We start from the raw sequence: 27,999 nt of genomic DNA on the forward strand, positions 1-27,999 counted from the left end.
TAACTTTAAGGTTTCCACGTATCTTCTTCAGGTTTGTTTGGTAAATCAGTGAGGCGGCAACACAATTCAGACTGAGGACAGAGAACAGGATACCCTTCATCGTGCCTGCTGCTTGGTGAATCTCAGAACTGAAGCAAGTCATTATCGGTGTAAATTTTGAATTTTAATGCGTCATGTGATCAACTACATGTGGGGTGAATTACAGACGCATGATTTGTTGCCCTAGCGACCAAATCATAAATTGTTTCTTTGAGTTGCTTTTAGAAAAAACGTCGGGGAAAGTCTTATGGATATACAACGTGATATACGATATACAACGTTTTTCTCGTGATGTATGCAACGTTTCGGCGTAGATGATAACATCGTTATCAAGCATCGCTTGACCTAGAAATCATTATAACTAATTAATAGTATATCCAAAGAACCATTCCACCTTATGTATTCATGAATTATTTGTAAAGTATTATTTTACATTTCGATACAGAAGGCTAAACTAACTTAACATCTAGTTTTGATATATGTGTGTAACAGTTTTGACATACGTGTGTAACAGTTTTGACATATGCAAACATTTTGATATAAGTATGTAACAGTCTTGACATATGTGAACATTTTGATATATGTGTGTAACAGTTTTGACATATGTGTATAACAGTCTTGACATGTAAACATTTGATATATGTGTGCAACAGCCTTGACATATGTAAACATTTTGATATATGTGTGTAACAGCCTTGACATATGTAAACATTTTGATACATGTGTGTAATATCCGAAGCCACCCGTTAGACTTCGCGGCGCATTCTTCGTGAGTTTGTATTTTATGTTTTGAAATTTTCACCTTTCAGTGAAACGTAGACGTCATCAAATGATATTATGAGTTGGGGTGGCGTTTTCTGTTCCGTCATTACGAAGTGGTGCCAAACTCACAACACAACAAAGGATTATAATTATTATTATTAGATTCACTGAAATGACATTAAAAAGATATATAGGCAATGTTTAGAGTCACATATGATTTGCACGACTTTGGTTTCCGAGGGTCTTTGCCTCAGTCAAAATGTGCAAGTTTTCAAATGACGGGCACGTTCGGGTGGGACCTATCCTCTCTTATCATAAGGACCAGTGTGCCCCTCCCATCAGTTAGTACGTCTTCAAACGATTCATTTATTGGAAAGCCCCTTGTCGATGGTTTTAGTGACAAAAAAAATTATATACTGTTGCACGGCAACTGGAATGGTGTTTACAAAAGTTGTGTTTAGAAAATTGGATCGGTGACTGAAATTTGTTAAACAGAAGTTATAAATGGTGTTTTGAACATTTATTCAAATTTATTAAACGGAGGGATATCAAAGGTTGTCCACTCGTTAAGACCAAACAGCTAACAGCTCTTCCCCCAGGTGGATCTAAGGTAGATTGTGCCCACAGCACCCCGTTGCTGGTCGGTGGAGGGCGGGATTCTGGAGGCTGAGAACACAGGAGCCTTTGTTCCCAATACCACTTCGACCCGGAGTTCACCTACACAGGTTGTAGAATGGGCCGACTCTAAGAATCAGCTCAATACTTGTCATCCGTGAAGATTCAGGTTAGAACTGATCTTTAGCAACCCATGCCTTGACCGAAGAGGCGGGTGGTCAGACTCGTTGATAATGTCATCGTATCCCAATTGCGTAATCGATGCTTATGATGTTGATCACGGGACCACCTTGTGAACACAGAATTATGTACAGACCTTATAGCTTATATATTGCTTATATATACAGCAACCATACAAAACAAAAGAAAACCCATGCATATCATTTGTATAATCGGGTTTCAAGCTGCCTGACATAGTTCATTCATCTCTTCGCATTCCAATTGAGTACATCGATACTGATGATGCCAATCACTGGAATATCGATTATTTACAGACTGTCATACTGCTGTAACATTAAAACAACAAATTACCAACTTGTTTGGTAATACTATTCCAAGCATTACAAGCGCTACTACAAGTGGCTGGTAAATAAAGTAAGAAATCGTTCACAAAAACTCCTCAGGGTCAGATCGCTGGTTGTGGATGCGTGCGATTTGGTGTCTCGCCAGTGTGGGGTTGTTTCCCCACCCGTTCAACATTTAATAGATTCTGCAAAGTGATGACTTCCTGGGAAGCTAATTTGGACCCGTGAAGAACTTAGCAACTAATTTTTGCGAGAGACGATGAGGAATGACTTGCTTGACAAATGCTTCCGCATCCCAACAGCGTAGATCGATGCTCATGATTTTGTTGTTTACCGGATTGTTTGGTCCAGGCTTGATTGTTTACACACGGCCTCCATATAGCTGGAATATTCTTGTTAAACAGTGAGTGAGTAAGTGCAGTTTTACTCCGTGCAATTTCATTGTATGTTTTATGTTTAACGCCGAACTCACCAACATTCCAGCAATATGGCGAGTGTCGAGTGTCGCTCGCCTTTTACGACACAATGGGTCACTTAAAATCAATTCCAATCCACATCTTCACGGGTATGTGGCTTAACAATATTCAAAAAATATTCTCATGTCGATCTGTTCTATCTTCGGAGGGAATATTATACAAACACATTACATACTGTGATAAACATGACAAAGCATGGTTACACGATGCCATTTAGAAAGTGGTCAAATGCAACACATAATCGCGGTGGTGGCTAGCAGATTAGGCGGCTGACTTTGTGTGCTGCCGATTAGGTGCCTGACTCACTCTGAGGGTGCGGGTTCGAATACCGAATGGGACTCAACCCCAAAAGTACTAGAATTTGAACTTTACTAAGAAAGTGAAATCCCAAATATGGCATATGTTGCATGAGAAGGCATGCTGCCACATATCTCACTGATGGGGATGTCCTTGATGGAAGTGAAGTTTCCTTGGCTTTTTTCGTTGAACATTACTGCTATACCTCACAATCACCCATTCCATTCACGGGTGATGGACGACAACGGTGACTACAAAACCTTTGCAGAATTGTGATTGCCTCGAAAGATTCTCTCAAATATTCCTAAATAAGCTGAGGATCGTAATCATATGACGGAAACAAGGAAACAAAATTAGCAAAATAGTATCACATTTTATCTATTAAATATGAACAAGATGTAAACATATATAATCATATAAAATATTAAAACTAACTAAGGTAAACAATAATGATAAATAAAGCAATAATAACATGTTATTTGTCAGAATTTTAAACAGTTATTCCAACAAAATTTCGCCATTTAATATCCACGAAGAAAAACTATTAAAATCAATCACAAACTGGGGCTTTGTCAATCGAAATGAGAATGACATCTTTTAGTCCAAATTATCATTTTATAACCACAGCGGATCCCTTTATAAATGCGAAAAGGTATGGCGGTGCACAGACGTTTCATACACGCATGTACAAAACCACTGTTGCAGGTACCTTTGCAAATAGGGGTGAAGTTCTATTTCAATTTCTCATCACTTGTGAAAAAACATACCCAACATTTGTTTGAATTAAAAAAAATAAATAAATTTTGTTTTTAACATGAAATTCTGCTTCTCAGTGGCAGCATTCATACTGAGATACACATTAAAGGATGTACTGTACGTCAGATCGATATAGTGTTGTTAACTCCTTGAAACTATACTTTGTCACTCTGGATAAATCTCAAGGAGCAGTTCAAATGTTAAATGGTCAAAGCGACGATTTTAAACATGTCCAACATTACATAATCGTTAAAACGAATCGTTAACATTTTGACCTTTAAAGAGGAAATAGATACGAATAATAGTATCACTTGAGAGATGTCCCTTAAGTATATGATGTTCTTCGGTCATGAAGAAGAAAAGCCCTAACGAAGATACTTTAAATGTCGTACTCTTCCTATTTATTAATTAATCAATTTTTTTGGGTCATGTGTGCTATTGAACTGTATAAGTAGACTGTTCTTGACTGCAATCTGTAAGTTCCCTAACTCTATCAAGTGTAAACTTGTAAGCATGCTACGCCCCCTTCAGACGCAAACGTAAGAACTAGGGTGTACATCTATGAGCCGTGAACTGATCCCTAGGCGAAGGGAAGATACCATTTAATGAGGCAAAGATGGTCAACTGGCACATTGACAATGAAATATATAAAAATAATCCATGTACGTAACTAGAAGGTTTAACTTGGAAAAGGACACATTTGAATAATACACCAAATATGGCACGTTTGGTATTAAACAAGCAAACGTATTTGCTTACTTAGAGGACAAGTAACCACAAAGAACAGCTTGGTTCCAGAACAATATCGAAAATACACCAGTCCGTCGAGGCATGTGCATTTTCAGTATCACTGAGTTACTTCAGCCACTTGAATTTACACTGTTGTTAGAGACCTTGTCAAGTTTCTGGTAACGTCAAATATGCAGGGACGGGCTTCACAGTGTGCTCATGTGGGAAGTCGAACCGTGGTCTTCGGCTTGACAAGTGCACACTTTAACCATCAAGCATTCAGGTTATACTGGGCTTATATATTTTAACGTTTTTAAGCCGACAATCTGTAAGGCAGGTTCTTTGGCCTGTGAAATGAAAAGACGACCCTCGGAAGTCATCTTTGCATAAGAAACTACAAGTTTGGTCAGTGTTCGTGAATCTGCAATGGCTCCTGCTAATATCCTGCACAACTCTGTTGTCAGCTCCGAGTTGCTGAGATCCAGACACTGAAGAGTGTTGGACAGACGGATCGACTCCGCCAGGGCAACCACACCTGATCTGTCGAGACGAGTGCCACCGAGGTTAAGCTCCTCCAAGGATTCACCCAGTTTCACACCTTTTGTAAGAGCCTTGATGTCAGAGCTCTCCAGCCTTGTACTACTCAGATTCAGCCTTTTAAGCTTCTTAGAATGCTCAATCTTTGTGGCAATCTCGCCGGCACAGATTGGGTTCATGGCGCACCCGGCGAAGTCAATCTCCTCAAGCGTATCTGGAAGATGATGAAGAACATGGCAGACAACAGAGGCCATCTTGCAGTTCAGGAAAATGAATTTCTTTATGTTTTCAATCTTGCTGCAAAAATATTGGAGGTCAGCCCATGTTTCTGCTGTCACGTGTGTGGGTACCTTCTTTGAACAATCTTCAATCTGCAGTGACTGCAAGCTTTGTGTATTATGAGCTGCGATTGATAGAAACTTTGCCATCATTTCAAGCCCATACCACAACACCCTTAATCGTTTCACTCGTGGACTTTTTCCAATTGTTTCTGCAAGTGTTAAGTAGATATATGGCTGCAACATGTACACTGGAAGAAGGTTGATTTCAATGTGCGTAATGTTCACAAATTCATTGACAAGCACTGCCCTAAGACCGTGCACACACGTGTGTGGGATTGTTCCATCTCTCCTGATAATCAGATGGCTTGGCATGGATTCAACAACTTGTGCCAAAACATCGTCTCGACACTCGCTCTCTGCCAGAGCCTGAAGACTATGATAGTAGTCTGTCAGGTACCCAGATGTTAGGTGACTTGTTGTAGCCGTCTGTCCATCAACTGGTTTTCCATTTCCTGTTCTGTTCAATGCTCTTGTTTGTTTGAAGTTGTGAGTTTTCAAGTCTGTGAAGATATTGCCAAGAGTCGGGGTGTCGTGGTCGTTCCTGAACAAGCCGCACAAGAAAGAGATCATATTGGCATAAGACACTCGACTAAGTAGTTTCTGCTCAGCAATGATCTCCCTCAGGTCCTCCACTGTCGTGTCTGCCAGGTACCGGGCGGTGAGGAAATCTGCTAGAAGAGAACAGGTCATTTTCCAACAATTGTTGAGCCCATTCTTGACAAGGACCCCAAATTTGGTCATTAGGATGTTTTTGGTCTCATGGATCAACTCAGCATCTGAGAAGATTCTTCTCGTGCCACAAACAGCATCAAAGGCAAATTGCTGTAACTGACCAATGGTCTTCAGAACTTCATCAGGAAACTCCATTCCAACAACCTCAATATTTTGTCTTCCACAGAAATCCTTCGCCATAGCCTCACCAAATAGTTCAAACAATTCAGTTGTGGTAGATATGCTTACAACAGAGTGGTCCTTACAAATTTTAAACACCATGGTAGTGGCTAGGCAAATGAAAGGTGATGAAAGCATATGTCTGAATGTCCATTCCTTGTTTTGAGCCATCTCCAGCAGCTGTTCACATTCCTCTGCTGTCATTTCCATTAGATATCCATATGTCTTCAGACACCTTTTGATATTGGCAGAGTTCAAGCCAATGTTAAGCAGTTTGGCGTCTGCAGTAACGTATCGATGGATGCGGATTTCAGGACGAACGAGCAGAACTACCGAGGCGTGTTTCATCTTTGTCCCTTGAATGATTTCCTTAAGTTCAGGACTTGGCACAGCCTCATCAAATCCATCGACCAGGAACACAACATCTCTTGCATTAGCTTCAAGTAAAGACCAAAACTCGTGGACTGATAGTTTTGTGTTCTCTGGCAGGACCTGTTTGCACACTGAGTCGTGGAAATCTGCTCCAATGGCCTGCGCATCAATGTAAACCAGGAATTCATATTTCACCTTGAAGTAGTTCTTCTGGTTCGCCCATGTGTATGCAAGCATCGTTGTTAAAGTTGTCTGACCTGTCCCAGGGTCTCCTTCAATAACAATTCTCTTTCCTTTGCCAGGGTTGTTCTTTGTGGGAAATATATCACTCAGGTGTTGTTTCGTCCTGAAGAATTAATTGAAAGTTATAAGTAATTCATTAACATTCCTGTTTAGATTGCATATACCACTCCTATTTCGTGAAATAAAGTGAATACTATGTCTGTGTTGCTCTGGTTTCAGACTTACCAACCATTCATGTATATGTTCCAGAACCTGAATGTTGTCCCGTGCATTCCCCGGATGCTCTTGGACCACAAACCTTTGTCATAACAAGCAGTAACAAGACCAGGCATGGGTTTGCCGTTTTAGTGCTTTCTAAATTATAAATGTTTGCCAACTGGGTAGACACATGTCATGGTGTTAACCACTGGTCTGACTGCTGCAAAGTTCTATTATTTGCAGACCAGCGTCATAAAGATGGAACATTGTTTAGTAAATTGTCTGATAACGACAGTCAAAACACATTCACTGACAGTATTCAGGGATGACACATCCATGACGTAGAATTTACTGCAAAAGGCTTCGGTGGAAACTATTTAGCCATTTACGGAAGCGTAGTAGGGCCACATTGAACATCTTTTTAGTCTCAGTATCGCCTACGTAAGACTTGATATCTCCTACTTACTATCTCCTATATTGTACTTAATATCTAAGGGATACATTAACTACGTAGGAGATATTATCTCATATGTAGGAGATATCGTGTCTTAGTAGGAGATAGTATATCCTACGTAGGAGTTAATGAGACTAAAAATCATTTCACCGTGGGCACACTAAGCTTCCGTTTGCCAAGTTTCGGATGTTCATTAAAAATTTGGAAAGCGTAGTCGAGAAATATTATGCAGTGTGACATTAAAGCGGCCTATACATGCCACTCTCAATGAGCAAATGCACTCACCCTTCACTGTCGACAATGTCCACGGGAGTATAGAAGTCCCGGACACTCATATGCAATGAGTCTATCCATGGAAGCGGTGTGCAGCGGGAGAAGGCCAGTTTGTACATGGAGGAGAGAGCCTCCTGACACACGCTCACCAGGTCTACAACATCAGTTGTGTTATATTATATGTCAAACTTCTCTACTATAGAAACAAGCAGTTTAAGAGCTATAGTGTCTTGGACGGAACTGATATTGTAATCATAACGAGCAGTTTAAAAGCTATAGTGTCTTGGACGGAACTGATATTGTAATCATAACGAGCAGTTTAAAAGCTATAGTGTCTTGGACGGAACTGATATTGTAATCATAACGAGCAGTTTAAAAGCTATAGTGTCTTGGACGGAACTGATATTGTAATCATAACGAGCAGTTTAAAAGCTGTAGTGTCTTGGACGGAACTGATATTGTAATCATAACGAGCAGTTTAAAAGCTATAGTGTCTTGGACGGAACTGATATTGTAATCACAACGAGCAGTTTAAGAGCTATAGTGTCTTGGACGGAACTGATATTGTAATCATAACGAGCAGTTTAAAAGCTATAGTGTCTTGGACGGAACTGATATTGTAATCATAACCAAACAGTCTCCTGCCACTAAGTCTTGCTTCCAAGGCCCCGGTCTACTGGGATATGATATGTTTGAGTACTTTTTCAAACAAATTTTAAAAGAAATCTAATTGAAAAGAATTTCTTTGCTGGACTACATTGTAACAATAATACCATGATAATATAATGATAATATAATGATAATATACACATCTTAAGACACTATTTCACCTCCTTTATAGGTTCAACTTAGTACCTTGGTCAAACCAATAGTGCAGCTATAAGAAAACACGAGTGGTAGAAATTATCATGCTTATTTATAAAGATAGTTGAGCGAACCAACGTATCATGCAGATATAGACGTTCGGACCGTTCTGTTTATCTCAGGTAGCTGCACGTATGTATTTTGCGTATAAATATTGCTTAAACAGAACTAGTAGTACATGTACTTCAGGCTTCGCTCAAACACAATTGTATGTGTATGTCTGTGTATTGGCATGTGTACATATTCACGGTTACTGAGTGGATCCTCGGTCCTCTAAATCGAGGCATGTCGACCTGCATTTCCCCCTGCATTTTGCCCTGCATTTTGCCCTGTAGGCGTGCAAGAAACATTGAATCCTACTTTCGACGCCGTAATTATGTTTAGATTTCTCAGCTCCATTTCCATGCTGGTGGGTTTCATCAAAGTGGTGATCTACATCACATCAGCCGTCCCTTGTACATCAATATGACACAGAGACGGGTAACTGGAATACTGTTCAAAACTAAACTTAAACTATTCACTCACAAACGCTTACATAAATAAAATCCTTACCAACAGTCTCAACAATGCCTTGCTTATAAGTAGCCTTCCTCGTCTTCATTACCATTTCATATTCCTTCGGGTATTTGAATTTCAGAGCATCACAGAGAAGTTTGAAGGCATAGTTCACTCTGGAGGCCAGGATCTTGTCAAGAATCAGTTGCATTCTCTCCTGGTTCTTGCTGAGAGCCATAATCTCCTGCCTGTCACTGATCTTAATTATCTGCCCTTGTTGCAGGCGGTCCATGATGTCCTCAGCGATGATGCTGTCGACTAGGGTTTTGTACACTTTCATGATGACGTGTTTGTCCTCAGGGGGTATACCTGCATATCAAAGGTTGAGAGTATGTGGTTTGTGTGCAAACACCAAGGAGGAAACATGAATTCTGACCAAGTGCTTTTCTTTTTTTACGATTAATAACAAACATGGGACACATATGTCATTCATTATGTGTCAGACATTATGCCAAAAGTGTACTTTTATTATGAAGAATACGGTATGGTCCCAATCCACTTGAAAGTTGTTCAGTCAAGTTACGAAACGTTGGCTGCATTTACACAACTAGTGTATTACTTAAGTAGGAGAATCAGTTGTGTTAAGTGCACATATTACCTTCATCTTCCTTTTTCTTTACCTTTGAACCTCGTTTCTTTGGAGATTTTGATGACGTCTGACTGTGACGTGAAAGAGCCTCCAGGTTTGCACTGAACATCCCTTTCTCGTCCAGGGTCCAGATATCTTTTATCAGCTGAATGTAATGGTTCTGAAGGTCTGGGGGAACACTCTCGTTATCAATTCTCTGGATCTTTATTCTGGCTTGAGGGCCACCAAGTCTCAACAGGACCTCCCCGATCTGTTTCCACAGAACTGGGTACTCCTCATCTCGCACACCTCCCAGACTCCCGATCTGCTGGAACAGGATAGACAGCCTGACTACATCTGCACTCAAACTGCTGTCTGTTCCAAGAGGTAAGGCATTCCATCCATGTGGATACGGAGGACATAGGTGGCAGACTGTCTGCAGGAGAATGGCCAGAAGCCGACTGTCGTATCTCTGCGATGTGACACCTCTCTTCTTTGTAGGATACAGGGTTTTCCAGTGTTTGTCGGTCAGTGCCTTCTGTTGGTGCAGTCGTGTAAGCATGGTCTTCACGTGAGTTTGAGAAAGATGTTCCTTCAAGACGAGAGGTGGGTGGATCGTGTCGAACGTCACTCGCAATGCATGTGTACCAGCGTCATGTAGCAGCCAGCACAGCTTGGCCAGGTATTCCCTCTCGTTGGCTGTCAGTAAATAGTGGGCACTCTTCGTGGAAGCGTCCATACTGGCCTCTGTGGCTGCAGAATACAATCAGAGTGAATTCAAGAAAGACGTTTTTATACATGGGGATCGGTGTGGTGAAACTGGCCTCTCGAAATGCCAAAGGTCGGGTTCGAATCCCATCACATGGGCACAGTGTGTGATGTCCATTTCTGATGTCTCCCCCCGTCGTGATTTTGCTAGTAAATATCTAAAACATCTCAACAACACTTAAAAACGCATTTGTGACTGGGACAGTTTTATGTTAACGTTATAATAGGGTTGACACTTGTAGTTGTCTAATTGGTCGTTGTTATTGCTGCTCAGTTTCATATCCATGTGAGAGACAGCTCGGCATACCAAAACAAGTTCTGGGTTGTAACCAGTACCAACTGTGAATTACGAGATTTTACGGCGTTTCGAAAACGCCCAATCCCAATCCACATTCGTAAATCTGTAGTAAACTATAAACATATCACATGTTGTAACGTTACGAATACTTTCTGGATCTGGACCCCAGACTCTAAAGAGCAAGTAGTAGTTTTGTTATCTAACTCTCCGTCCAGTTATCGGTTACATGATAACGGTGTATTCAGGTTTCCCCTTAACGCGGAAAACCTGCTTATGTGACGCAGTGTAAAGTGAAAATACGCATAAAAAACAAAACTGCATCGCTTCAGACGCAATAAAATCACGGGTCAAAACCACACAATTCTGTGCTATAATAGGTGACAAATGTAAGTAAAACGTGAAGGTATGGGGTAGAATAGGTCTTCAGCAACCCATGCTTGCTCTGAAAGGCGACTAACGGGATCAGGTGGTCAGGCTCGCTGACTTGGTTGACATCGGTTCCCAATTGCGCAGATCGATGATCATTCTTTTCATCACTGGATTGTCTGGTACAGACTCGATTACACATAAACGCAACTAAATTAAATATTTTTCTGACGACTGTATCAGACTTCATCTAGAAGTGGGGAAGTGTGCACAGCTGATAGCTATTTCCCGCTCTGAAAACGCATCAAATAAACACGATAATCTTAATCTCTGCATATAATACAATGCAAATCCAAAACAACTTAAATGGTAAACAGTCTTGTCTAGTGATATTTCTTTGCAAATATACTGCCTTTGGTGACGATGTTGTCTTCTCCTGTTCGTGCAAGCTAAGCAATATGGTATGTCGTTCTATAAGCCCAGATCTAAGCAGATAAGGTAAGATAACTCATGTGAATAATTAAGCATTACAGTAAATACCTATGTTTAGTCCATATGTGACACCCCCGCTAAGTGTCAGGTCCCCCTCTTTTGTGTTAGGGATGGTGCCCCCCTTAATCCCAGATTACTGGATGCAACACTGCATGGAAATAACATGGAAATAATTACTTTAATTACTTGGAGTTGAGTGGCACAGGTACCTGTAAGTTGGCTCCAAGCTTATTTGTACATCAAACCAGGTCATTCATTGTACTTACGCTTTGCCTCGTAACTGAGATACTTTCTCGCACGCAGAATTCAAACTGAAGAGTAAATGTGCGGGTGTTGTGTGTAGAAAGGTTTGTGAATCTAAGCTCATTTGTGCCTGCATTGTGTAGTCACAGTCAGCTGGTTCCACCAACACTGCGGAGCGTTTCTCCATGAGAGGAAAATGCTAAAACGTGCAATTTCTTACGAGGGCATTCTTCGTCAAAACTTTTGTTGTTTTTTATCGTACATATGACTAGTTCTAACGTGTGGTGAACATATATAGGTCCTTATGGGTCCTTATTTTCGAAACGTTCGTAGCCCTAAGCGTTCTTAACTTTGATCGTAGTCAGTGTGTTAAGAATAGGCTTACGAAGTTCGTAGGGCTACGAATGTTTCGAGAAGAGCTAACCTGGCTCCTCTGCGCTCGCCATCTTGAGGTATGCGAGACGGGTCCCAGCTTACTTCGGCTATCAGATTTCCGGTGACAAACGGCAGAGACCCAAATAAGCTGCGTATCCGAGTAAAATACACATAGAAAACTCCCCCAGTTACGCATTGAAAAATAATTGTTGCGTACCAATGACGCGTTTAAAATGGTAGATACGAGAAAAAGAGACGCGTACGGAATAAATTTATGGATACCGCTTACGTAAGGAAAAAGGGAAAGTACAGGGCTAGTGTTGTACTGTCAGTGCAGGATGAGTAATTTGTTATAAAATCATTTGCATTATGCTTAAGTTGGTCTTGATTATGTATGACATAAGGAAGTACATACCTGATAGTACTCAATGATATATACTTAGCTGAAATACCCACACATTTGAAAACAGTGTGTAACGGAAAATGAAATACCCACTCAACATTCATAATACCCACCAAACATTCCTAATACCCACCCAACATCCATGATACCCATCCAACATTCATAATACCTACCCAACATTCATAATACCCACCCAACATTCATAATACCCACCAAACATTCATAATACCCGCTCAACATTCATAATACCTGCTCAACATTCATAATACCCACCCAACATTCATAATACCCACCCAACATCCATGATACCCATCCAACATTCATAATACCTACCCAACATTCATAATACCCACCCAACATTCATAATACCCACCCAACATCCATGATACCCATCCAACATTCATAATACCCTCCCAACATTCATAATACCCATCCAACATTCATAATACCCACTCAACATTTATAATACCCACTCAACATTTATAATACCCACCCAACATTCATAATACCCACCCAACATCCATGATACCCATCCAACATTCATAATACCCTCCCAACATTCATAATACCCACCAAACATTCATAATAGCCACTCAACATTCATAATACCCACTCAACATTCATAATACCCACCAAAGATTCATAATACCCACTCAACATTCATAATAGCCACCCAACATTCATAATATCCAGCCAACATTCATAATATCCAGCCAACATTCATAATACCCACTCAACATTTATAATACCCACCAAACATTCATAATAGCCACCCAACATTCATAATATCCAGCCAACATTCATAATACTCACTCAACATTCATAATACCCACTCAACATTCATAATAGCCACCCAACATTCATAATATCCAGCCAACATTCATAATATCCAGCCAACATTCATAATACCCACTCAACATTCATAATACCCACTCAACATTTATGATACCCACTCAACATTCATAATACCCACTCAACATTCATAACACCCACCCAACATTCATAATACCCACCCAACATTCATAATAATAGTATGGTTAGCTCGGAAATTTCTTATTCCTGCAAGGATTATCCTTTCCTCCCTGTCAACTGACAACCATAAGACCATTCAAAAAAGGTTTTAATTATGTTTGTTACCGGAAGTACTAAGGTCTCACGAAGTGCCGTAACGTATTACGGGTCTTATTGGTGACTTTGGGATACCATCTTGTGTTAGACAAGTATTTGATCGAATAGCGTTTAACCAGGTTTTCCCTGGTTCAGCTCACTCACTCATGAACCTGAGCCTTTGTCCCCAGCAGACTACTAAACAGCCCCAATCAGCTTCTCTCAATGAATAATCCAATTATGAACAAAATATTTGTTTAAAACACCCCCATGCTACTCAGCAACAATGTAGTTTGAAAATAAATCATTTCCATGGCCTGGGGATATATGCACTCTCCGCCAGTCGGTTCATCATTTATTCATGAAACCCCCAAACTGCATTATTTAGAAGGCATTATCCCCCTGGGAACAAACAGAGCTGCAATCATGCATGCTGACAGTAAATGTCAAGTAAAATGTTATTTCTTCAGATTGGAACATGCGAGGTAATCACGAGACAGTGTAATGTGTTTGCTCATTTATGAAATCCCTTAATGGCAAAAGTGTGATTTATGTGCAACCTGCAGAGGTCGAAACTGGCGAAGAAATCGATTATTTGAATATAGACTGTAAGCTAAGGGAATTTGGATATGATTTATGTAATAGCAACAGAATACGTTTGTGAGTATTCTCTTCTACTGGCCCATGAGGCTTCTACTAAACTAAGTTATAAGCAGTACGAGCTCATAATACCGATACTCAAGGAACTGCATTGGCTACTAATATGGGGGAGGACTGAATTCAAACAGCTGTTGTTTGTCTTCATGGCGCTAAATGGCCTTGCTCCGGAAAACACCCACGAACTCGCCAAACCCTATCAGCCAAGGAGGCCATGACGATCTATGTCGACACTCATAGTTACTCTTCCTGTTATACGTACTGGAGATTGACCATCCTGAAAAGTAGGAGCTGTGCTTTGGAGCAAACTTATAGCCAACTTACGTCACAGTACCATCATCACAAGTTTCAGATCTGAACTGAAAATCTTCACGTTCAATAGAGCACAAGTCAAAACACTGATTACAGTCTCGCTTCCTACTTACCTGCTTCCCTCCTATGGCGCAACTTAGTGCGATAGCTAGTCCAGAATAGTGTACTGATTCGTTAATTGTTTAGGCTAATTCATTCAACTGAATACATACATATTTATCACTATGATTTTATACGTCTATGCACATGTATATTGCAACACGATGCTCCCGCTAATCCTTGCAAACACGTCGTACAACGTGCTCTGTCGTACAGGGAACTCTGACAAACGGGCACTTGGAACTCGTGGAAATCTCCAAACGACTCTCTCCCGCTAGAAATGTTTGGAGGTCTGGTACGGAATTAATATTATATCAGTCTCATTGTGCGGTACAAAACTACACTGAATGATAGCTAAAAACACATAACAGGTGTAACCAGTAAGCCAGATGCTTTGTGAATCATTTCGCGACATCAAACAGAGTCAGTCTGTGATTTCTTAGTTAGGTATGCTGGCTAAACCTCGACCTAAAATATGGAAATACGGCGTTAATGACATTTAATAATTATGTTAATGAGACTCATGTACAGGAACGTGTTCTGGATTAAGGCGCCGTATAGAAATGCCTAACTGAACACACCATTAAAGATAGGGGATGTTTGATTTGGAAGATTGTTAAAATGTAAATGATGAAACCAAGGAGAAATTAAGGGAAAATATGACAATTTATACCATTCCTTTGGAAATGTTTCATAGTTATGGATATGTATTACTTTTTGCATCTGAACTGGCATTGGCTGGTGGTGTGGTCGCAAAGTGGAATGTCCCCTAATTTTTAATGGTATATATTAACGAGTGACAGATTATGTTAATACGCGTCGTTTTCGAGAAGGTGAACTACTGAACCAATCTGAAAACGGTGCAGTTGGTACAGATCAAATTATTTAACTTCAACAGCAATCGTGTTGTGCCAAATTTGGATGTATCTTCTAGAAGTCTACTGTAAACGTTTGTGAATGTGATAATTTTATAAACACAGATTAATTGTACAAGATGCAGTAAACAACATTTACATTCACAACGGACAATATTACAACCGACTAATGGGCATAATGAACAGTACTGTGGTGAGGGGCACCTGCTGTGAAATACGTGTCATTTTTAATGAGAAACTGCATATTAACGAGCCATGTCTCCAGAAACGTTAAGGGATAACATGTCACGACAACAGGGTATTCAAATAAAGACTTTTCCCCCATCGCTCTTCACTAAGAAACAACCCTTGCTGTGCGCAGTGTTCCACATGGAGATCTACGGATTACCTTGAGAGGACAACGTAATTCTGGCATTAAGACTTCGAACTCTCTTAACGTCATCATTAGGCTGAGTTTATGGTAACTTTCCAAACGTCTTGTAATCTGTGTATGGGAGGCGTATCTATGAAATATCTTCTCTCGCAGATCAGTCTTCTCTCATAGGTATTACAGATAGGATCGGCGTTAAGACCATGTTAGGACACCTGTCCCATATGTCACCGACACAAGTGGAGTTATAGGGTTGAGGGGAGACAATGATCTACCTGAGTCTTTTATGTGTACGTGATTGGATTGGTCGGATGAAGTTGGCAGGGCTGAAATGACAATTAATTGTAAGTGCAGGATTTGAAAGCCTAGTGGGTGAGAGGGACTGGGGTTAGCTATAGGTAAAGACAATAGATATCTATCATTGATAAATGAATTTCCATGGATTATCGATAAATATCGGAAAGGTAACTTCGAGGAAAACTTTCTAATATCCCTGAGAGAAATCAGCATAGTTCACATCAGTGGTGCTTGATGACATGTGCAAGCTTGTATTACAAAACTTTATTCTGAACACACTTTAAGAGCAGCCCATGACAAAAGACCTAGCTTTGTGCATTTTCTCAATTTACCTAAAAACATATTTCATCACAGTAGTTCATGTACGATATTATCAACTGTACAATTTTCACATAAAAAATATCAATAATCATTCTAATCAACGATGTTTCTTATTATTGATCATTTTAGCCGGCCTAACGATTTCCCACTGACTTTGGAAAGTGATGATTTAGATCAGATGGTTAGGTTTGTTGCCTTGATTGGTGTCAACGTACCCAAGGTGTAGGCCGTTGTCCTGATATCAATCACTGGTTTTATCTGATCATGACTGGGTTGTTCACAGGCCATCGTCGCATTGCAGACATATTGCTGCAGGGGCCGATGCAAAACATCAAACAAAGAAATACGAACAAACAGCAAATGTTAAATCGATATTTTGATGATGTTGCACAATAAACCAGATCTTGTTACAGCCCAGTCTCTAACGACAAAATTTACCTGATAATTGTGTTGATATGTTTTGTGTCATTTTGTTGTTATGCCTTGGTTACTATGGCGACAGCAGTAGTGGAGGAACAAACAGAACGGGATGCAAAAAAAAACACTCTCAGGTCGAGTACCGTCACATTATCTCTACCGACACACTGCCCTAATATCAAAACTTAAGATAACTCGACACGTATTTGATGGCCTCAAGGTCTGTGCGCTAATGATATTTAGCTGTAAGTATCTGTTGGATATTTTAGATGGTCTATATACGAGTATGACTATAGTAACGTAACTTTCGTCTTCATAACTTGAACATGAACTTAACATGGATCAACATTCAGTTATCAGTCCTGGGGACTTGGAAAGCTACCATGTGTGACGCGACTAAGGTTCTTGTGTACAGTATACTACAGTTATAACTAACTCAAAGGGCTACTTCCCATGAAGATAGGAGTTAGAATTGATCTTCCGTAACCCACGCTTGTCGTAAGAGGTGACTAACGGGATCAGGTGGTCGAGGCTCGCTGGTCTGGTCGACATATCTCAACGGTTACCAGTTGCGCAGGTCGATGTTCATACTGTTGATCATTGGATTGTCTGGTCCTGACTCGATCACCGGATTGTCTGGTTGCTGCCATATAGCTGGAATACTGCTGAGTGCGGCGTAAAACTAAACTCACACACATACGAATTAGGATTGTGAGTGCGTCTAGTTTTACACCGCTTTTAGTAATGTTCCAGCAATATCACGACGGGGACACCAGGAATGAGCTTCATGCATTGTACCGTATGGGGAAGCGAACCCGGGTCTTCGGCGTGACGAGTGTACACTTTAACCATCAGGCTACCTTACCTTAGTTACGTCACACGATTGAGATTATATGAACCCAAACCTATTTTTGGTGAACACCAAACCCTTATGGAGCGACCCTTGAAAGAGATATAAGCCTCTTAATCTCCGCACTCGGTGCCCCTGGCAACACGAAAACACTTGGGCGATGGGTCAGACGAGGAGTGATTGTTGCCCCACCCGGCTTCCATACATTACCACGTAAACAGTTACAAACAGAGAACATTACCGTTATGCTTATGCACAGTCAGACAATGTGCCGTGTCGTGCGCTAGGACTGCACATTGACACAACTCGATATTGTATTGCATTAACGTCTGACGAATTCAACTCAACGGATCATGTAATTGATGTATGTATGAATGACAAAGTGTAGTATTAAACAGTGGTTACATATAATGTGATTTGCTCTGTGGCAGCTTAACAGGCCATTTCGGGTGCACCGAGCTTTCTTATTTCATAAATATTACGTATAATATGGGGGAAAACGCATAAATCCGTACTCACAAATTCTCTCAATGTGGCGTTAAATGTAACCCACTCGTTAATACTCAACGAATGAAAAAACGTACGTGACATAGGATATATATAGGAATGAGACCGTGGCTGAATGACTAAAGTATCATCCGGTGGTGAAGAACACCAATATAACCCGATCTAATCCAAAATACTCCAGGCGCTACATGTATAAGTATTCACTGAGCAATTACGTGAGTTCCGATTTCCATTTCGAAACTGATCAATACCTGTTGGCCTCTGTTAGCCCCGCTGAACAGATTACGGTATCATAATATACAGAGAAAAAAGGGTTAGGCGCCAGTCTATTTCAAAACTAATATGTGAAGCTGTGGAAATGTTAGGCTGAACTAATTGGGAGGGCCAATCCATTTTTAGAGAAGATTCATCTGGTAACTGTTTTAGGGATAGCATAATCATTTGTATTTACAGTTAAAGGAAATATTGCTACAGATATGATGACACTGCTTTTTAAATCAAAATAACTATTCATGTTGTGGTTATACAAGACTTTTAAATTTAGGTTTCACTTGTTTTAAAGTGACAATCACGTGACCATATAACAGTCATTTCTTATTTTCACTTTTCAAAAGAAGGTAAGCTTCTTGAGAAAAACAAAATGCGCGTTTTCCAAAAGCGCGTGCATCCTGTTGAAAGTAAAGGATAATGGCTTTGTTTTTAAACTAAAAGTCCTAAACCAAATTATGACAGCTCGTTTTTTCTGAAAGATTTCCTATGTGCCAACCTATATTTTCGCAAAATATACTGGGTGGTGCTTAACTTTTTATTCATGGTATAATACATCCAGTTATGACGACTGGTCTTTTGCCATGCAATACCTATCCGTTCTGACACAGGATCTTCTATCAAGTAACTGGATCTGATGAAACTAGATGTTGGAAATCGATGAACATAAGGTCTCTGGACTGACGGAGGTCAATGTTGCGAGTTTCTGCTACTGAGACTATGTTCATTACCATCTTCTGAAGTTGAGTGTCAGGAAGGCGAGTGGTTAAGGCATTCACATGGAAGGTCCAGGTTCGATTTCCCATGTGGATTAACATGTGAAGCCCATTTCTTGTGTCCCCGCGTTTATATTGTTGGAATATAGCTCAACGAGGCGTGAAACTAAACTCACTCACTCACCGATATTGCGGGAATGTTACGATGAGAAGCGTAATATTCACATTAGTCACTTCCCCTTAACCAACTAACAGAGTGAGACCATCTCCACGATCATGAGATATCCCATCCATCAGCCCCGACAGTATAGGAACTCTTCATTTAAATCACCATCGATAAGCTGAGCGTATCCTGCGTATAACTTTGCGGCGATGATAACCTATGATAACTATAACTGACTTACAGCCAATGAACCCATTGTCAGTAGTCTCTGGTCATGCAGACCATGATAACACAAGACAGCTCTCCTACAGACCATGATGACACAAGACAACGGTTCTACATGCCAGGATAATACAAGACAGCTGTCCTACAGACCATGATAACACAAGACAGCTATCCTACAGACCATGATAACACACGACAGCTCTCCTACAGACCATGATGACACAAGACAACGGTTCTACAGGCCATGATAATACAAGACAGCTGTCCTACAGACCGTGATAACACAAGACTGCTGTCCTTCAGACCATGATAACACAAGACAGCTCTCCTACAAACCATGATAACTCAAGACACCGGTCCTTTAGATCATGATAATACAAGACAACGGTTCTACAGACCATGACATTACAAGACAGCTGACCTGCATACCATCATAATACAAGTCAGCGGTCCTTCAGACCATGTCAATTAAAGCTAGTGGTCCTACAGTCAGTGTTCATTGAAATGAAGAACGTTAAAACTAAAATGTAACTTTCATCAACCCCCAGCCTCATCTAACTCTCACAGCTGTTCAGCCGTAGAAAGGAACTAATAGACGTGTTGTCCCAAATTTCATCTTTAAAATATCAAGATGAATAGATGACAAATAGTTATTGTGTTAAATGCTAGCAAAGACATTACTAGTACTCACATGTATGTCTGGTAATTACAACGCCGTTCACAAGACTAAACCATACCACCAAGGTAGCACACAATCTCCACTATGCAGACTAGTTAGTTATACAAGTTCTTCACTTACACAGTCATTCCGTCCACTCAACGATTAACTGTGAACCAAATTAACCATTATATAATTAGTGGTTTCTTGTTACCGTGCAGATTACTCACCCATGATTCTGTAGACCAGTGATACAATACACACAAACGACCGAACGCAGGTAATTCACCCGAATCGATCGCGCACCTGTTCGCTGCGAGGGGCGGTTTCAACTGACCGTATTTTAACGTGACTGTGTCTCGCTTTAACCGCCCAACAAAAACTTCCCGATATGAAACGTGGTCTCACAGTGTGACCAAAGCAAACAATCTATGAAATATGGTGGTCACAAATTCGCCACAATTAAATGGCGGTTTAAGTAGTTTCAAAAGCTTGATAACACTTGTAATAAAGGCATATAAAGCCGAGTTGATGTTGAAGGAACGTGATCTCTACTTGCAAAAGTAAATGGTGTAAAGAAGGCGTCTCCAGTTTACAACTGTTTATACTTTTCGTAAATCACAACCTTGCAGTGAGACTCGACTGTAAGCGATATTATATTCATCCACGCGTGCTCTTTACGACAGCGGAAAAGCCGAATAAAGATTTACTGTTATTGAACCTTGTGTTTGGAACTTTAACGTCAAACACGTATCTCTAACAACGACACCATGGACGTGTTTGGGTTTCTTTTAGAGTGAGTGTGTTTGATTTGATATTGTTTGTTTGTTTAACGCCACACTCAGCAATATTTCAAATATTTGACGGCGGTCTCCAAATAATTGAGTCTGGACTAGACATTCCAGTGATTAACGTCATGAGCATCGATCTACGCAACTGGAACATGGTGACCAACTCAGTGAACTAGGCAACGTGATCCCTTGAGTCGCCTCCTATGACAATCATGGGTTCCTGAAGACCAATCAGTTCTAACCCGGATCTTCATGATTATTTTGATTTGATGCTGTTAAAAAGTGTTTCAGGTATATCATAGGCGTGTCAGTTTTTTTACAAGGTGAGTAAGTGAGTTTAGTTTTACGCCGCACTCAGCAATATTCCAGCTATATGGCAACGACCAGACAATCCAGTGATCGAGTCAGGACCAGACGATCCAGTGATCAACAGCATGGACATCGACCTGCGCAACTGGTAACCGATGAGATGTGTCGACCAGGCCAGCGAGCCTTGACCACCTGATCCCGTTAGTCACCTCTTACGACAAGCGTGGGTTACGGAAGATCAATTCTAACTCTGATGTTCATGGGACGTGGCCCTTTGAGTTAGTTATAACTGTAGTATGCTGTACACAAGAACCTCAGTCGCCTCACACATGGTAGCTTTCCATGTCCCCAGGACTGATAACTGAATGTTGATTCATTTTAAGTTCATGTTCAAATTATGAAGACGAAAGTTAAGTCACCATAGTCATAAATAGGTGTGTATATAAACCATCTAAAACATCCAACAGACATTTACAGTTAAATATCATTAGCACACAGACCTTGAGGCCATCAAATATGTGTCGAGTTATCTAAAGTTTTGATATTAGGGCAGTGTGTCGGTAGAGATAATGTGACGGTACTCGACCTGAGAGTCTTTAAAGGGTTAAGACTGGATGTTGACTTCAGTCAGTCAATAGATACTTCCAACAACAACAGGCATTCCTCACAGAAATATGGGCACATATGATCACATCACGGATGGAACGTTAAGAGGATGTTCAGGTAATGCATTGATCATGTGTTCCTGAAATAACATCAAATATTGATGATGACCGGAAATTCGTGAAGATTTTTCAGCTGGCAACCACGGTAGCAAATTGCATCACCTATTTATTTTCATTTTTCATTGATGCGTCCAAAACTATTCGAAAGCGAAGTTGTTTGCAAGAGCCGTGTACTGTTTCTTCATGGAAATAGAATGCTATGTAGTTCCTCTGAAGGAGTGTACTATTCACCCCCAAGGCATGGACGGAAGTAACACGTTTAGCATACAAACACATGCATGTTGGTGACAAACCCGTAAGAGACAGACCGATGACCCCATGAGCAGTATTTCCAGAGCATACCGCCGCTGACAAACTAGGTTATCACAAAATATTTCAGCATAAGGTGATGTCGTGGGCGGCGGGGCAGCCTAGTGGTTAAAGTGTTCGTTCGTCACGCCGAAGACCCAGGTTCGTTTCCTCATATGGGTACAATGTGTGAGGTCCATTTCTGGTGTCCCCCGCAGTGATATTGCTGGAATATTGCAGCGGTGTGGTAGCCTACAGGGACCTAGCCGATTATCAAGACAAAACAGACCCTAAACATACTATACTCGACAACTGTCAGTTTACAGACTATCCAAATCTCAGGCGCTATAGAAACTGTATTAGAGCATACAAGCTCTACAAAACTATCCTACTGGAAGAAGAGGCAATGGGTTACCCTGGACAAAATACAGGCAGTGTAAAGACTGTCATAGGTAAAAAATAGAAACTTCACTGAAAATCCTAAAAATATCCTTCACTCTTCAGACAATTCAAGTCAAACTATATCAACGAAGCAGCATCTACCTTTGACGTGAAATTTACTCACTCTCATCCGGAAGGTTTGACATGAACATTTATTTTCTGTCGTATCCTTTTCTTTCCTACTCACGAAATATACAGTGGAAGCTGTATAAACCGGCACTCGTTGGGACTGAAGAAATAGGCTGGTTTAGACAATGTTCCGGATTTTAGAGCTGATGGTAAATGTACAAGACATGGATGGGACTAATATTTTTTGTTGGTGTTGACAATTTAGTCCAGTGCGTTAATATAATGGTGTCAGACAAGAGGGAATGCCTAAAAAAAGTTGTTGATATTACATTGTCGTTCTCAGATTTGTACCTTGGAAATTACGATACTCGTGTAAGAGATTATTTATACGCTCTGAAGTGTGGTTATTTATACACAGTAATAAAAAGTATTTAAGAGCATGAAACAAATGCGATTGGCATACACCGTTCCATTGTTTAAACGAGGTATTATAATTCATTTTCAAATGTCTGGAAAATGGAAGGGAACTTTAGACCTAAAAGCTATGCAAGTACTTCCCTGTAATTTGTAAGGAAATTAACCTAACTTGAAGTACCGTTATGTGGTACTTTTATTATTCATATGGAGGGGAAAAGTGGCCATAAAACCTCAGCTAAGTCTTACTACGCCAGTTTACGACCCTTGTAATTCTACAGCAAACAATCGTTCAAGTTATGTTCAATATATTTGCTTATACGTATCTCGACATGGCAGCCTGTTGACCCGCTCAAAGGTACAGCCTTCATCACAAGCCCTGTCGCCAGCCCAGCTCAGGTCGTTAATGGCTGGGACAACAATGGCCTTGTTTGTATCCCCAAGCACTTGGTGATATTTGCCTTGTGATCTCCAACGTTCCTGTGAAAGATCATTCGTATGTTTGTTGACTACAGAACCTAATTAATGTGGCATGTGTGTGAACAATGTCAGTCATATATTTGTCAAATTTCTTCACGATGTATTAACTGAAAAACGTATTTTCACCACTCACATATCTTTCTCGCAGTGTGGATATTGAGCTGAATACTCAGCAACCATTGCTTGTTTTATGACCGGGTTTGGTGACGGATGATCAGGTGTCATCACAACCCTATGTGGTAGGACGGTGTCATAATATCAATCACTGGATTGTCTATCCCAAGCTTAACTATTTACAGACTGGACTACTTCTGACTGCGGTGTAAAACAATCACAACTATGGTCACTTATAGATAAGAAGGTGTTTCACACATTGCAGCATTGTGACGCGTGGACCTAGCTGCCAAATCCTCTTCAAACAAAAGAAAAGTTAGTGTCGCGCCATAACGACATTCACACTCAGCAGATAACCTATAATTGGGGCCATACACATTGTACACCAAGCATTTCATTATCAGCATGGAGTGGAGATCGATCAGTTGAAAGCGTTGATAAATGTGCACCTGGATCAGGCATACCTCGGATGTTACTTACCTTTGGGAACAAGTATTATGACCCTTACGAGTTTTCGCACTTTCTTACTGTTGTTCACAATTTTATGAAAATTCTCCGGGGTGGCGGGTGGCAGGGCATGCTTGTCCTTTTCGCGAACAAACGATGCCATTACTATGCTTCCTTACAAGAAATATTATCTGTTTGCGTATATATGCTACCCATAAATATGTATTTATCACTTTCATTGTACCCCGCTTACAAGCGAGATACCTTGCAACGTGCCTCGTTGTCAATGGAACCTCATTCTTTACCTCAAGGTAGCACTTATTTATCTCGAATAACATTGAATCACGCATAATGCACGGAAATTACCGATGTCTTGCGAATGCAAGTCGATGATGGGAGATAACTCTAAATTTGTTTTCATTGTGTCTGCAAAATCTAGAGATGGCTTCAAAAAGATTTGCTTCTCATTCCAATGAATAAATTTTGACAAAACGTTCAAATTTAGTCCCTGTAAATACTAAGAAGGGAAATTACATCGTGGCGATTTTATCATGACAATACCTGCGGGGAAAAGAGCAAGATGCAAGATTGGAATCGCTTGATTCGTACTTGTTGGGTGAAGTGTACGATCCACATGTTCAAACAGTTCACAATTAACATTCAGGGGTTCGGTAAGATAAATACGTTGTTCACTGGTCCCCTCGGGGACCATAGGCTTATGTACCCTCGATAACCGAAGGGCGAGGGGAACATAAACAAACATCGAGGGTACATAAACCCTTGCCCTCCTCGTGACCAGAGAACAACTTTAGTATATATAAATAGAGATGAATTTCTCCACAAACTTGGGGGAACCAACTGCAAAATGTATGCAGATGAACTACACGGGTATCATGTGTCAAATTGCTTAGAAGCATGTGCTAAGAGCGTACCGTTTCATCCCTATCGCATATTCGAGACGGTCTTGATCACATTCTCTGTCCACACTATTCACTATCTGATGACGTCAACTGAAGCATGGAACAGACACGACGGAACATTTACCTACACAAAGGGGTAGTTTCCGTTAGCACATCTCTGATAACAATCATACATACGTTGCGTGATTGCCCCTGTTTCATCAATCACGTTATCTAGTATATATGAAGTGACAAATTGAAAAATGCTACGTAACCACGGTTCGTGTTGTTGCGCCTCTGACATAAACAGATACATGTTATATAATGAGGTTAGTTGTGGTTGCACCTGATAACATTGGCTCTTTTAACAAGTTGGTGTCAACGGGAATCACAGTTGATGGGGCTCTGTCTATCAAGGAGGGTCAAAAGGCCATAGTCGCATAAAAGTCACAGTAGTCCTTGAACTACATTGTTTTCCCTCCTGCTAAAGCCCTAAATGAAGCAAGTCTAGATTTCCCAGGTTCTGAAACTCTCCCCGGGGCTCCTTTTTAATTAACATGGGTTTGGATATTCAGACGCTATAACTAAGCGTTAGTCTAAAGTCTTACCGATATGGCAGTCTAATATCCCAACTTTCGCGAACACCTTATATCATCGCTGATTGCTAGTAATAATGCAAAGGCTATTTTGCATCACGACTGGTTATTTTCTGTCGTTGCCGTTTTATATTTACGTTCTGACACAACACATGTTTTCCTTCAAAACTGTAAGGTTTTACCATCTGAGCAGTAATCGTTTTATTGGTAGCTGTTGCACAATTTGTCTGAATCACTTCCAAAGCGGCGGATGATAAAGGGTTTCGACATGTGGTCAAGTGGATGTACTTTGAAGGTCTGGAAGAATTATCTGTCTTACCAGTGACCTCACTTAGGCCTTCCTATAACCCCCCACGTTTGGCGTTAGCTTCAAAATCTCAAAACAGCCGAGATATCAGGAAGACCCGAAGTAGTCGTGTGTCCCTCTTTCCAGATAATTCGATTAAGATATCCACCATGTAGGTAAACATGGCGTAAAACCATACTCACTCACAACAAGAAAGATATTTATTCCCATATTGCAGCGTCTCTAAATCTTATTACCCTCCATCTTGTAAGTCTTTACAGGTTTGTGTTAAGGTGCAGACGCCATTCACACCGGTGAACTTAGCCTGTTCGAACAAACGCAGGTATTTGAGAAAGGTATGAGTACAATCAGGTTTTGTTATCTTCGCCAAACAACGCCAGTGATCTTTGTCTACAAAACGACACCTCAGCTAGATAATGGCCTGTTTGGTCTAAACAGTGCAATTGCCTGTGTCCTAGAACAGAACTGTGTGACGTGACAAACAGCAATCTACGAAAGTAATTTCATCTGTCCATTTCACAAGTTCCCCTTGAAAGGCGTTGCCTGTTAAACCACGACAAGAAAACAACGCTTGCTTTCAAATCAAGCAAGAACCTTAAACATTCATTAGGTTCGTGTCCTAACTGTAGCTTGACTCTGAAATATTGACAACGATCGTGATTACTGTTGATGACCCCCAGCAACGATCTGAATACCATGTGCTGCTCCTATCAAAGTCCCTCACATGTTTTGAGACATCCTAGCATGTGTGTTCCCTACAGCGAGTCGTCATACATTACTACAGTTTGTATCAGCCGTGGACTCTATAGTGTTATTGTCGCTATATCTTTATGATGTAATGTATTCCTGTAAACTGCCCACACAGACTTAGTACATCCTAACCACGAGCAGGTCTTTCAGCCTTTCATAAAGGACCACATTGTGTAATATACTGTTGAAAGCGGTCCTCAATAGCTTTGAAATGTTTGACGGTAAGACGTTCTCAAAAGGAAAGGTAACTGCCGTTTGAAAACTTAATGGTTCATAATAGGTATTCATGAGCTCTATGTTTCGATTACACAAGAACCGTCGAGTTCCTGGGCCACAATGAATAGAACTATTACAAAACTTTTTTTTCAAGTCTTATACTTGAATTGTGTACTAATATCTACAGTTGGAAGAAGAAAATATGCAATACAAATCATTAGGGTGTAACACATGATTTCTAGTGTATGAGTATGACACGTAGATATGTATATCGAGAGGTTATAAGTCATAAACAACACTCACCTGGCTGTCCCGCTGTAGACTGCAGGGGGAATAGTCAGGGTTGTTGTGTTTGTTTCCCGTGACAAGATCGTGTCGTCTGCTACACATACTCCGCGAAAGTGTCGTCTGCTTGTTGCTAGTTTCGCGCCATGGCTACGATTATGGTTCTCGCCTCGGGAAGGTGAGCTGGTGGATCTATGGTGAGATGTTAGGGCCATGTTGTACATGGACGACACATACAGCTGCACGTATACTGGTCACACAACACCATGGATGTGTACATGCGTGCGTGCTTGCGTGCTTGTTTGCTTGCGTGTGGAGGAGTGGGGGCATGAAAACAAAAGACAAAATTATGTTGCTTTTTCCTGGTAACTTTCAACAACCAGTAGTGACTGGTCTTTTATTAATGGGAGGGGGATCAATAAATAACATTAAATGTAACTGGAGAGAGTGAGTTTAGTTTTACGCCGCACTCAGCAATATTCTTGCCATATGGTGGCGGTCTGTAAATAATCGGGTCTGGACTTGACAATCCAGTGATCAACAGCATGAGCATCGATCTGCGCAAGAGGTAACCGATGACAAGTGTCA

At 40.7% G+C, this 27,999-nt stretch overlaps 1 protein-coding gene across 1 annotated transcript; it reads right to left on the reverse strand.

The window, feature by feature from the left end:
• Positions 1–3,066: 3,066 nt before the first annotated feature.
• LOC137284349 (NACHT, LRR and PYD domains-containing protein 13-like) lies at positions 3,067–27,565 on the reverse strand. The gene is made up of 5 exons (XM_067816127.1): positions 27,430–27,565; positions 9,525–10,247; positions 8,924–9,235; positions 7,520–7,661; positions 3,067–6,685 (listed from the first exon to the last, which is right to left on the reverse strand). The coding sequence occupies exons 2-5, from the start codon at positions 10,231–10,233 to the stop codon at positions 4,483–4,485; spliced, it is 3,366 nt and encodes a 1,121-aa protein (XP_067672228.1). The 5' UTR covers positions 10,234–10,247; positions 27,430–27,565; the 3' UTR covers positions 3,067–4,482.
• Between the last annotated feature and the right edge of the window lie 434 nt (positions 27,566–27,999).

This window comes from Haliotis asinina, chromosome 1, assembly GCF_037392515.1.
Source record: "Haliotis asinina isolate JCU_RB_2024 chromosome 1, JCU_Hal_asi_v2, whole genome shotgun sequence".
Classification (NCBI taxonomy): Eukaryota; Metazoa; Mollusca; class Gastropoda; order Lepetellida; family Haliotidae; genus Haliotis; species Haliotis asinina.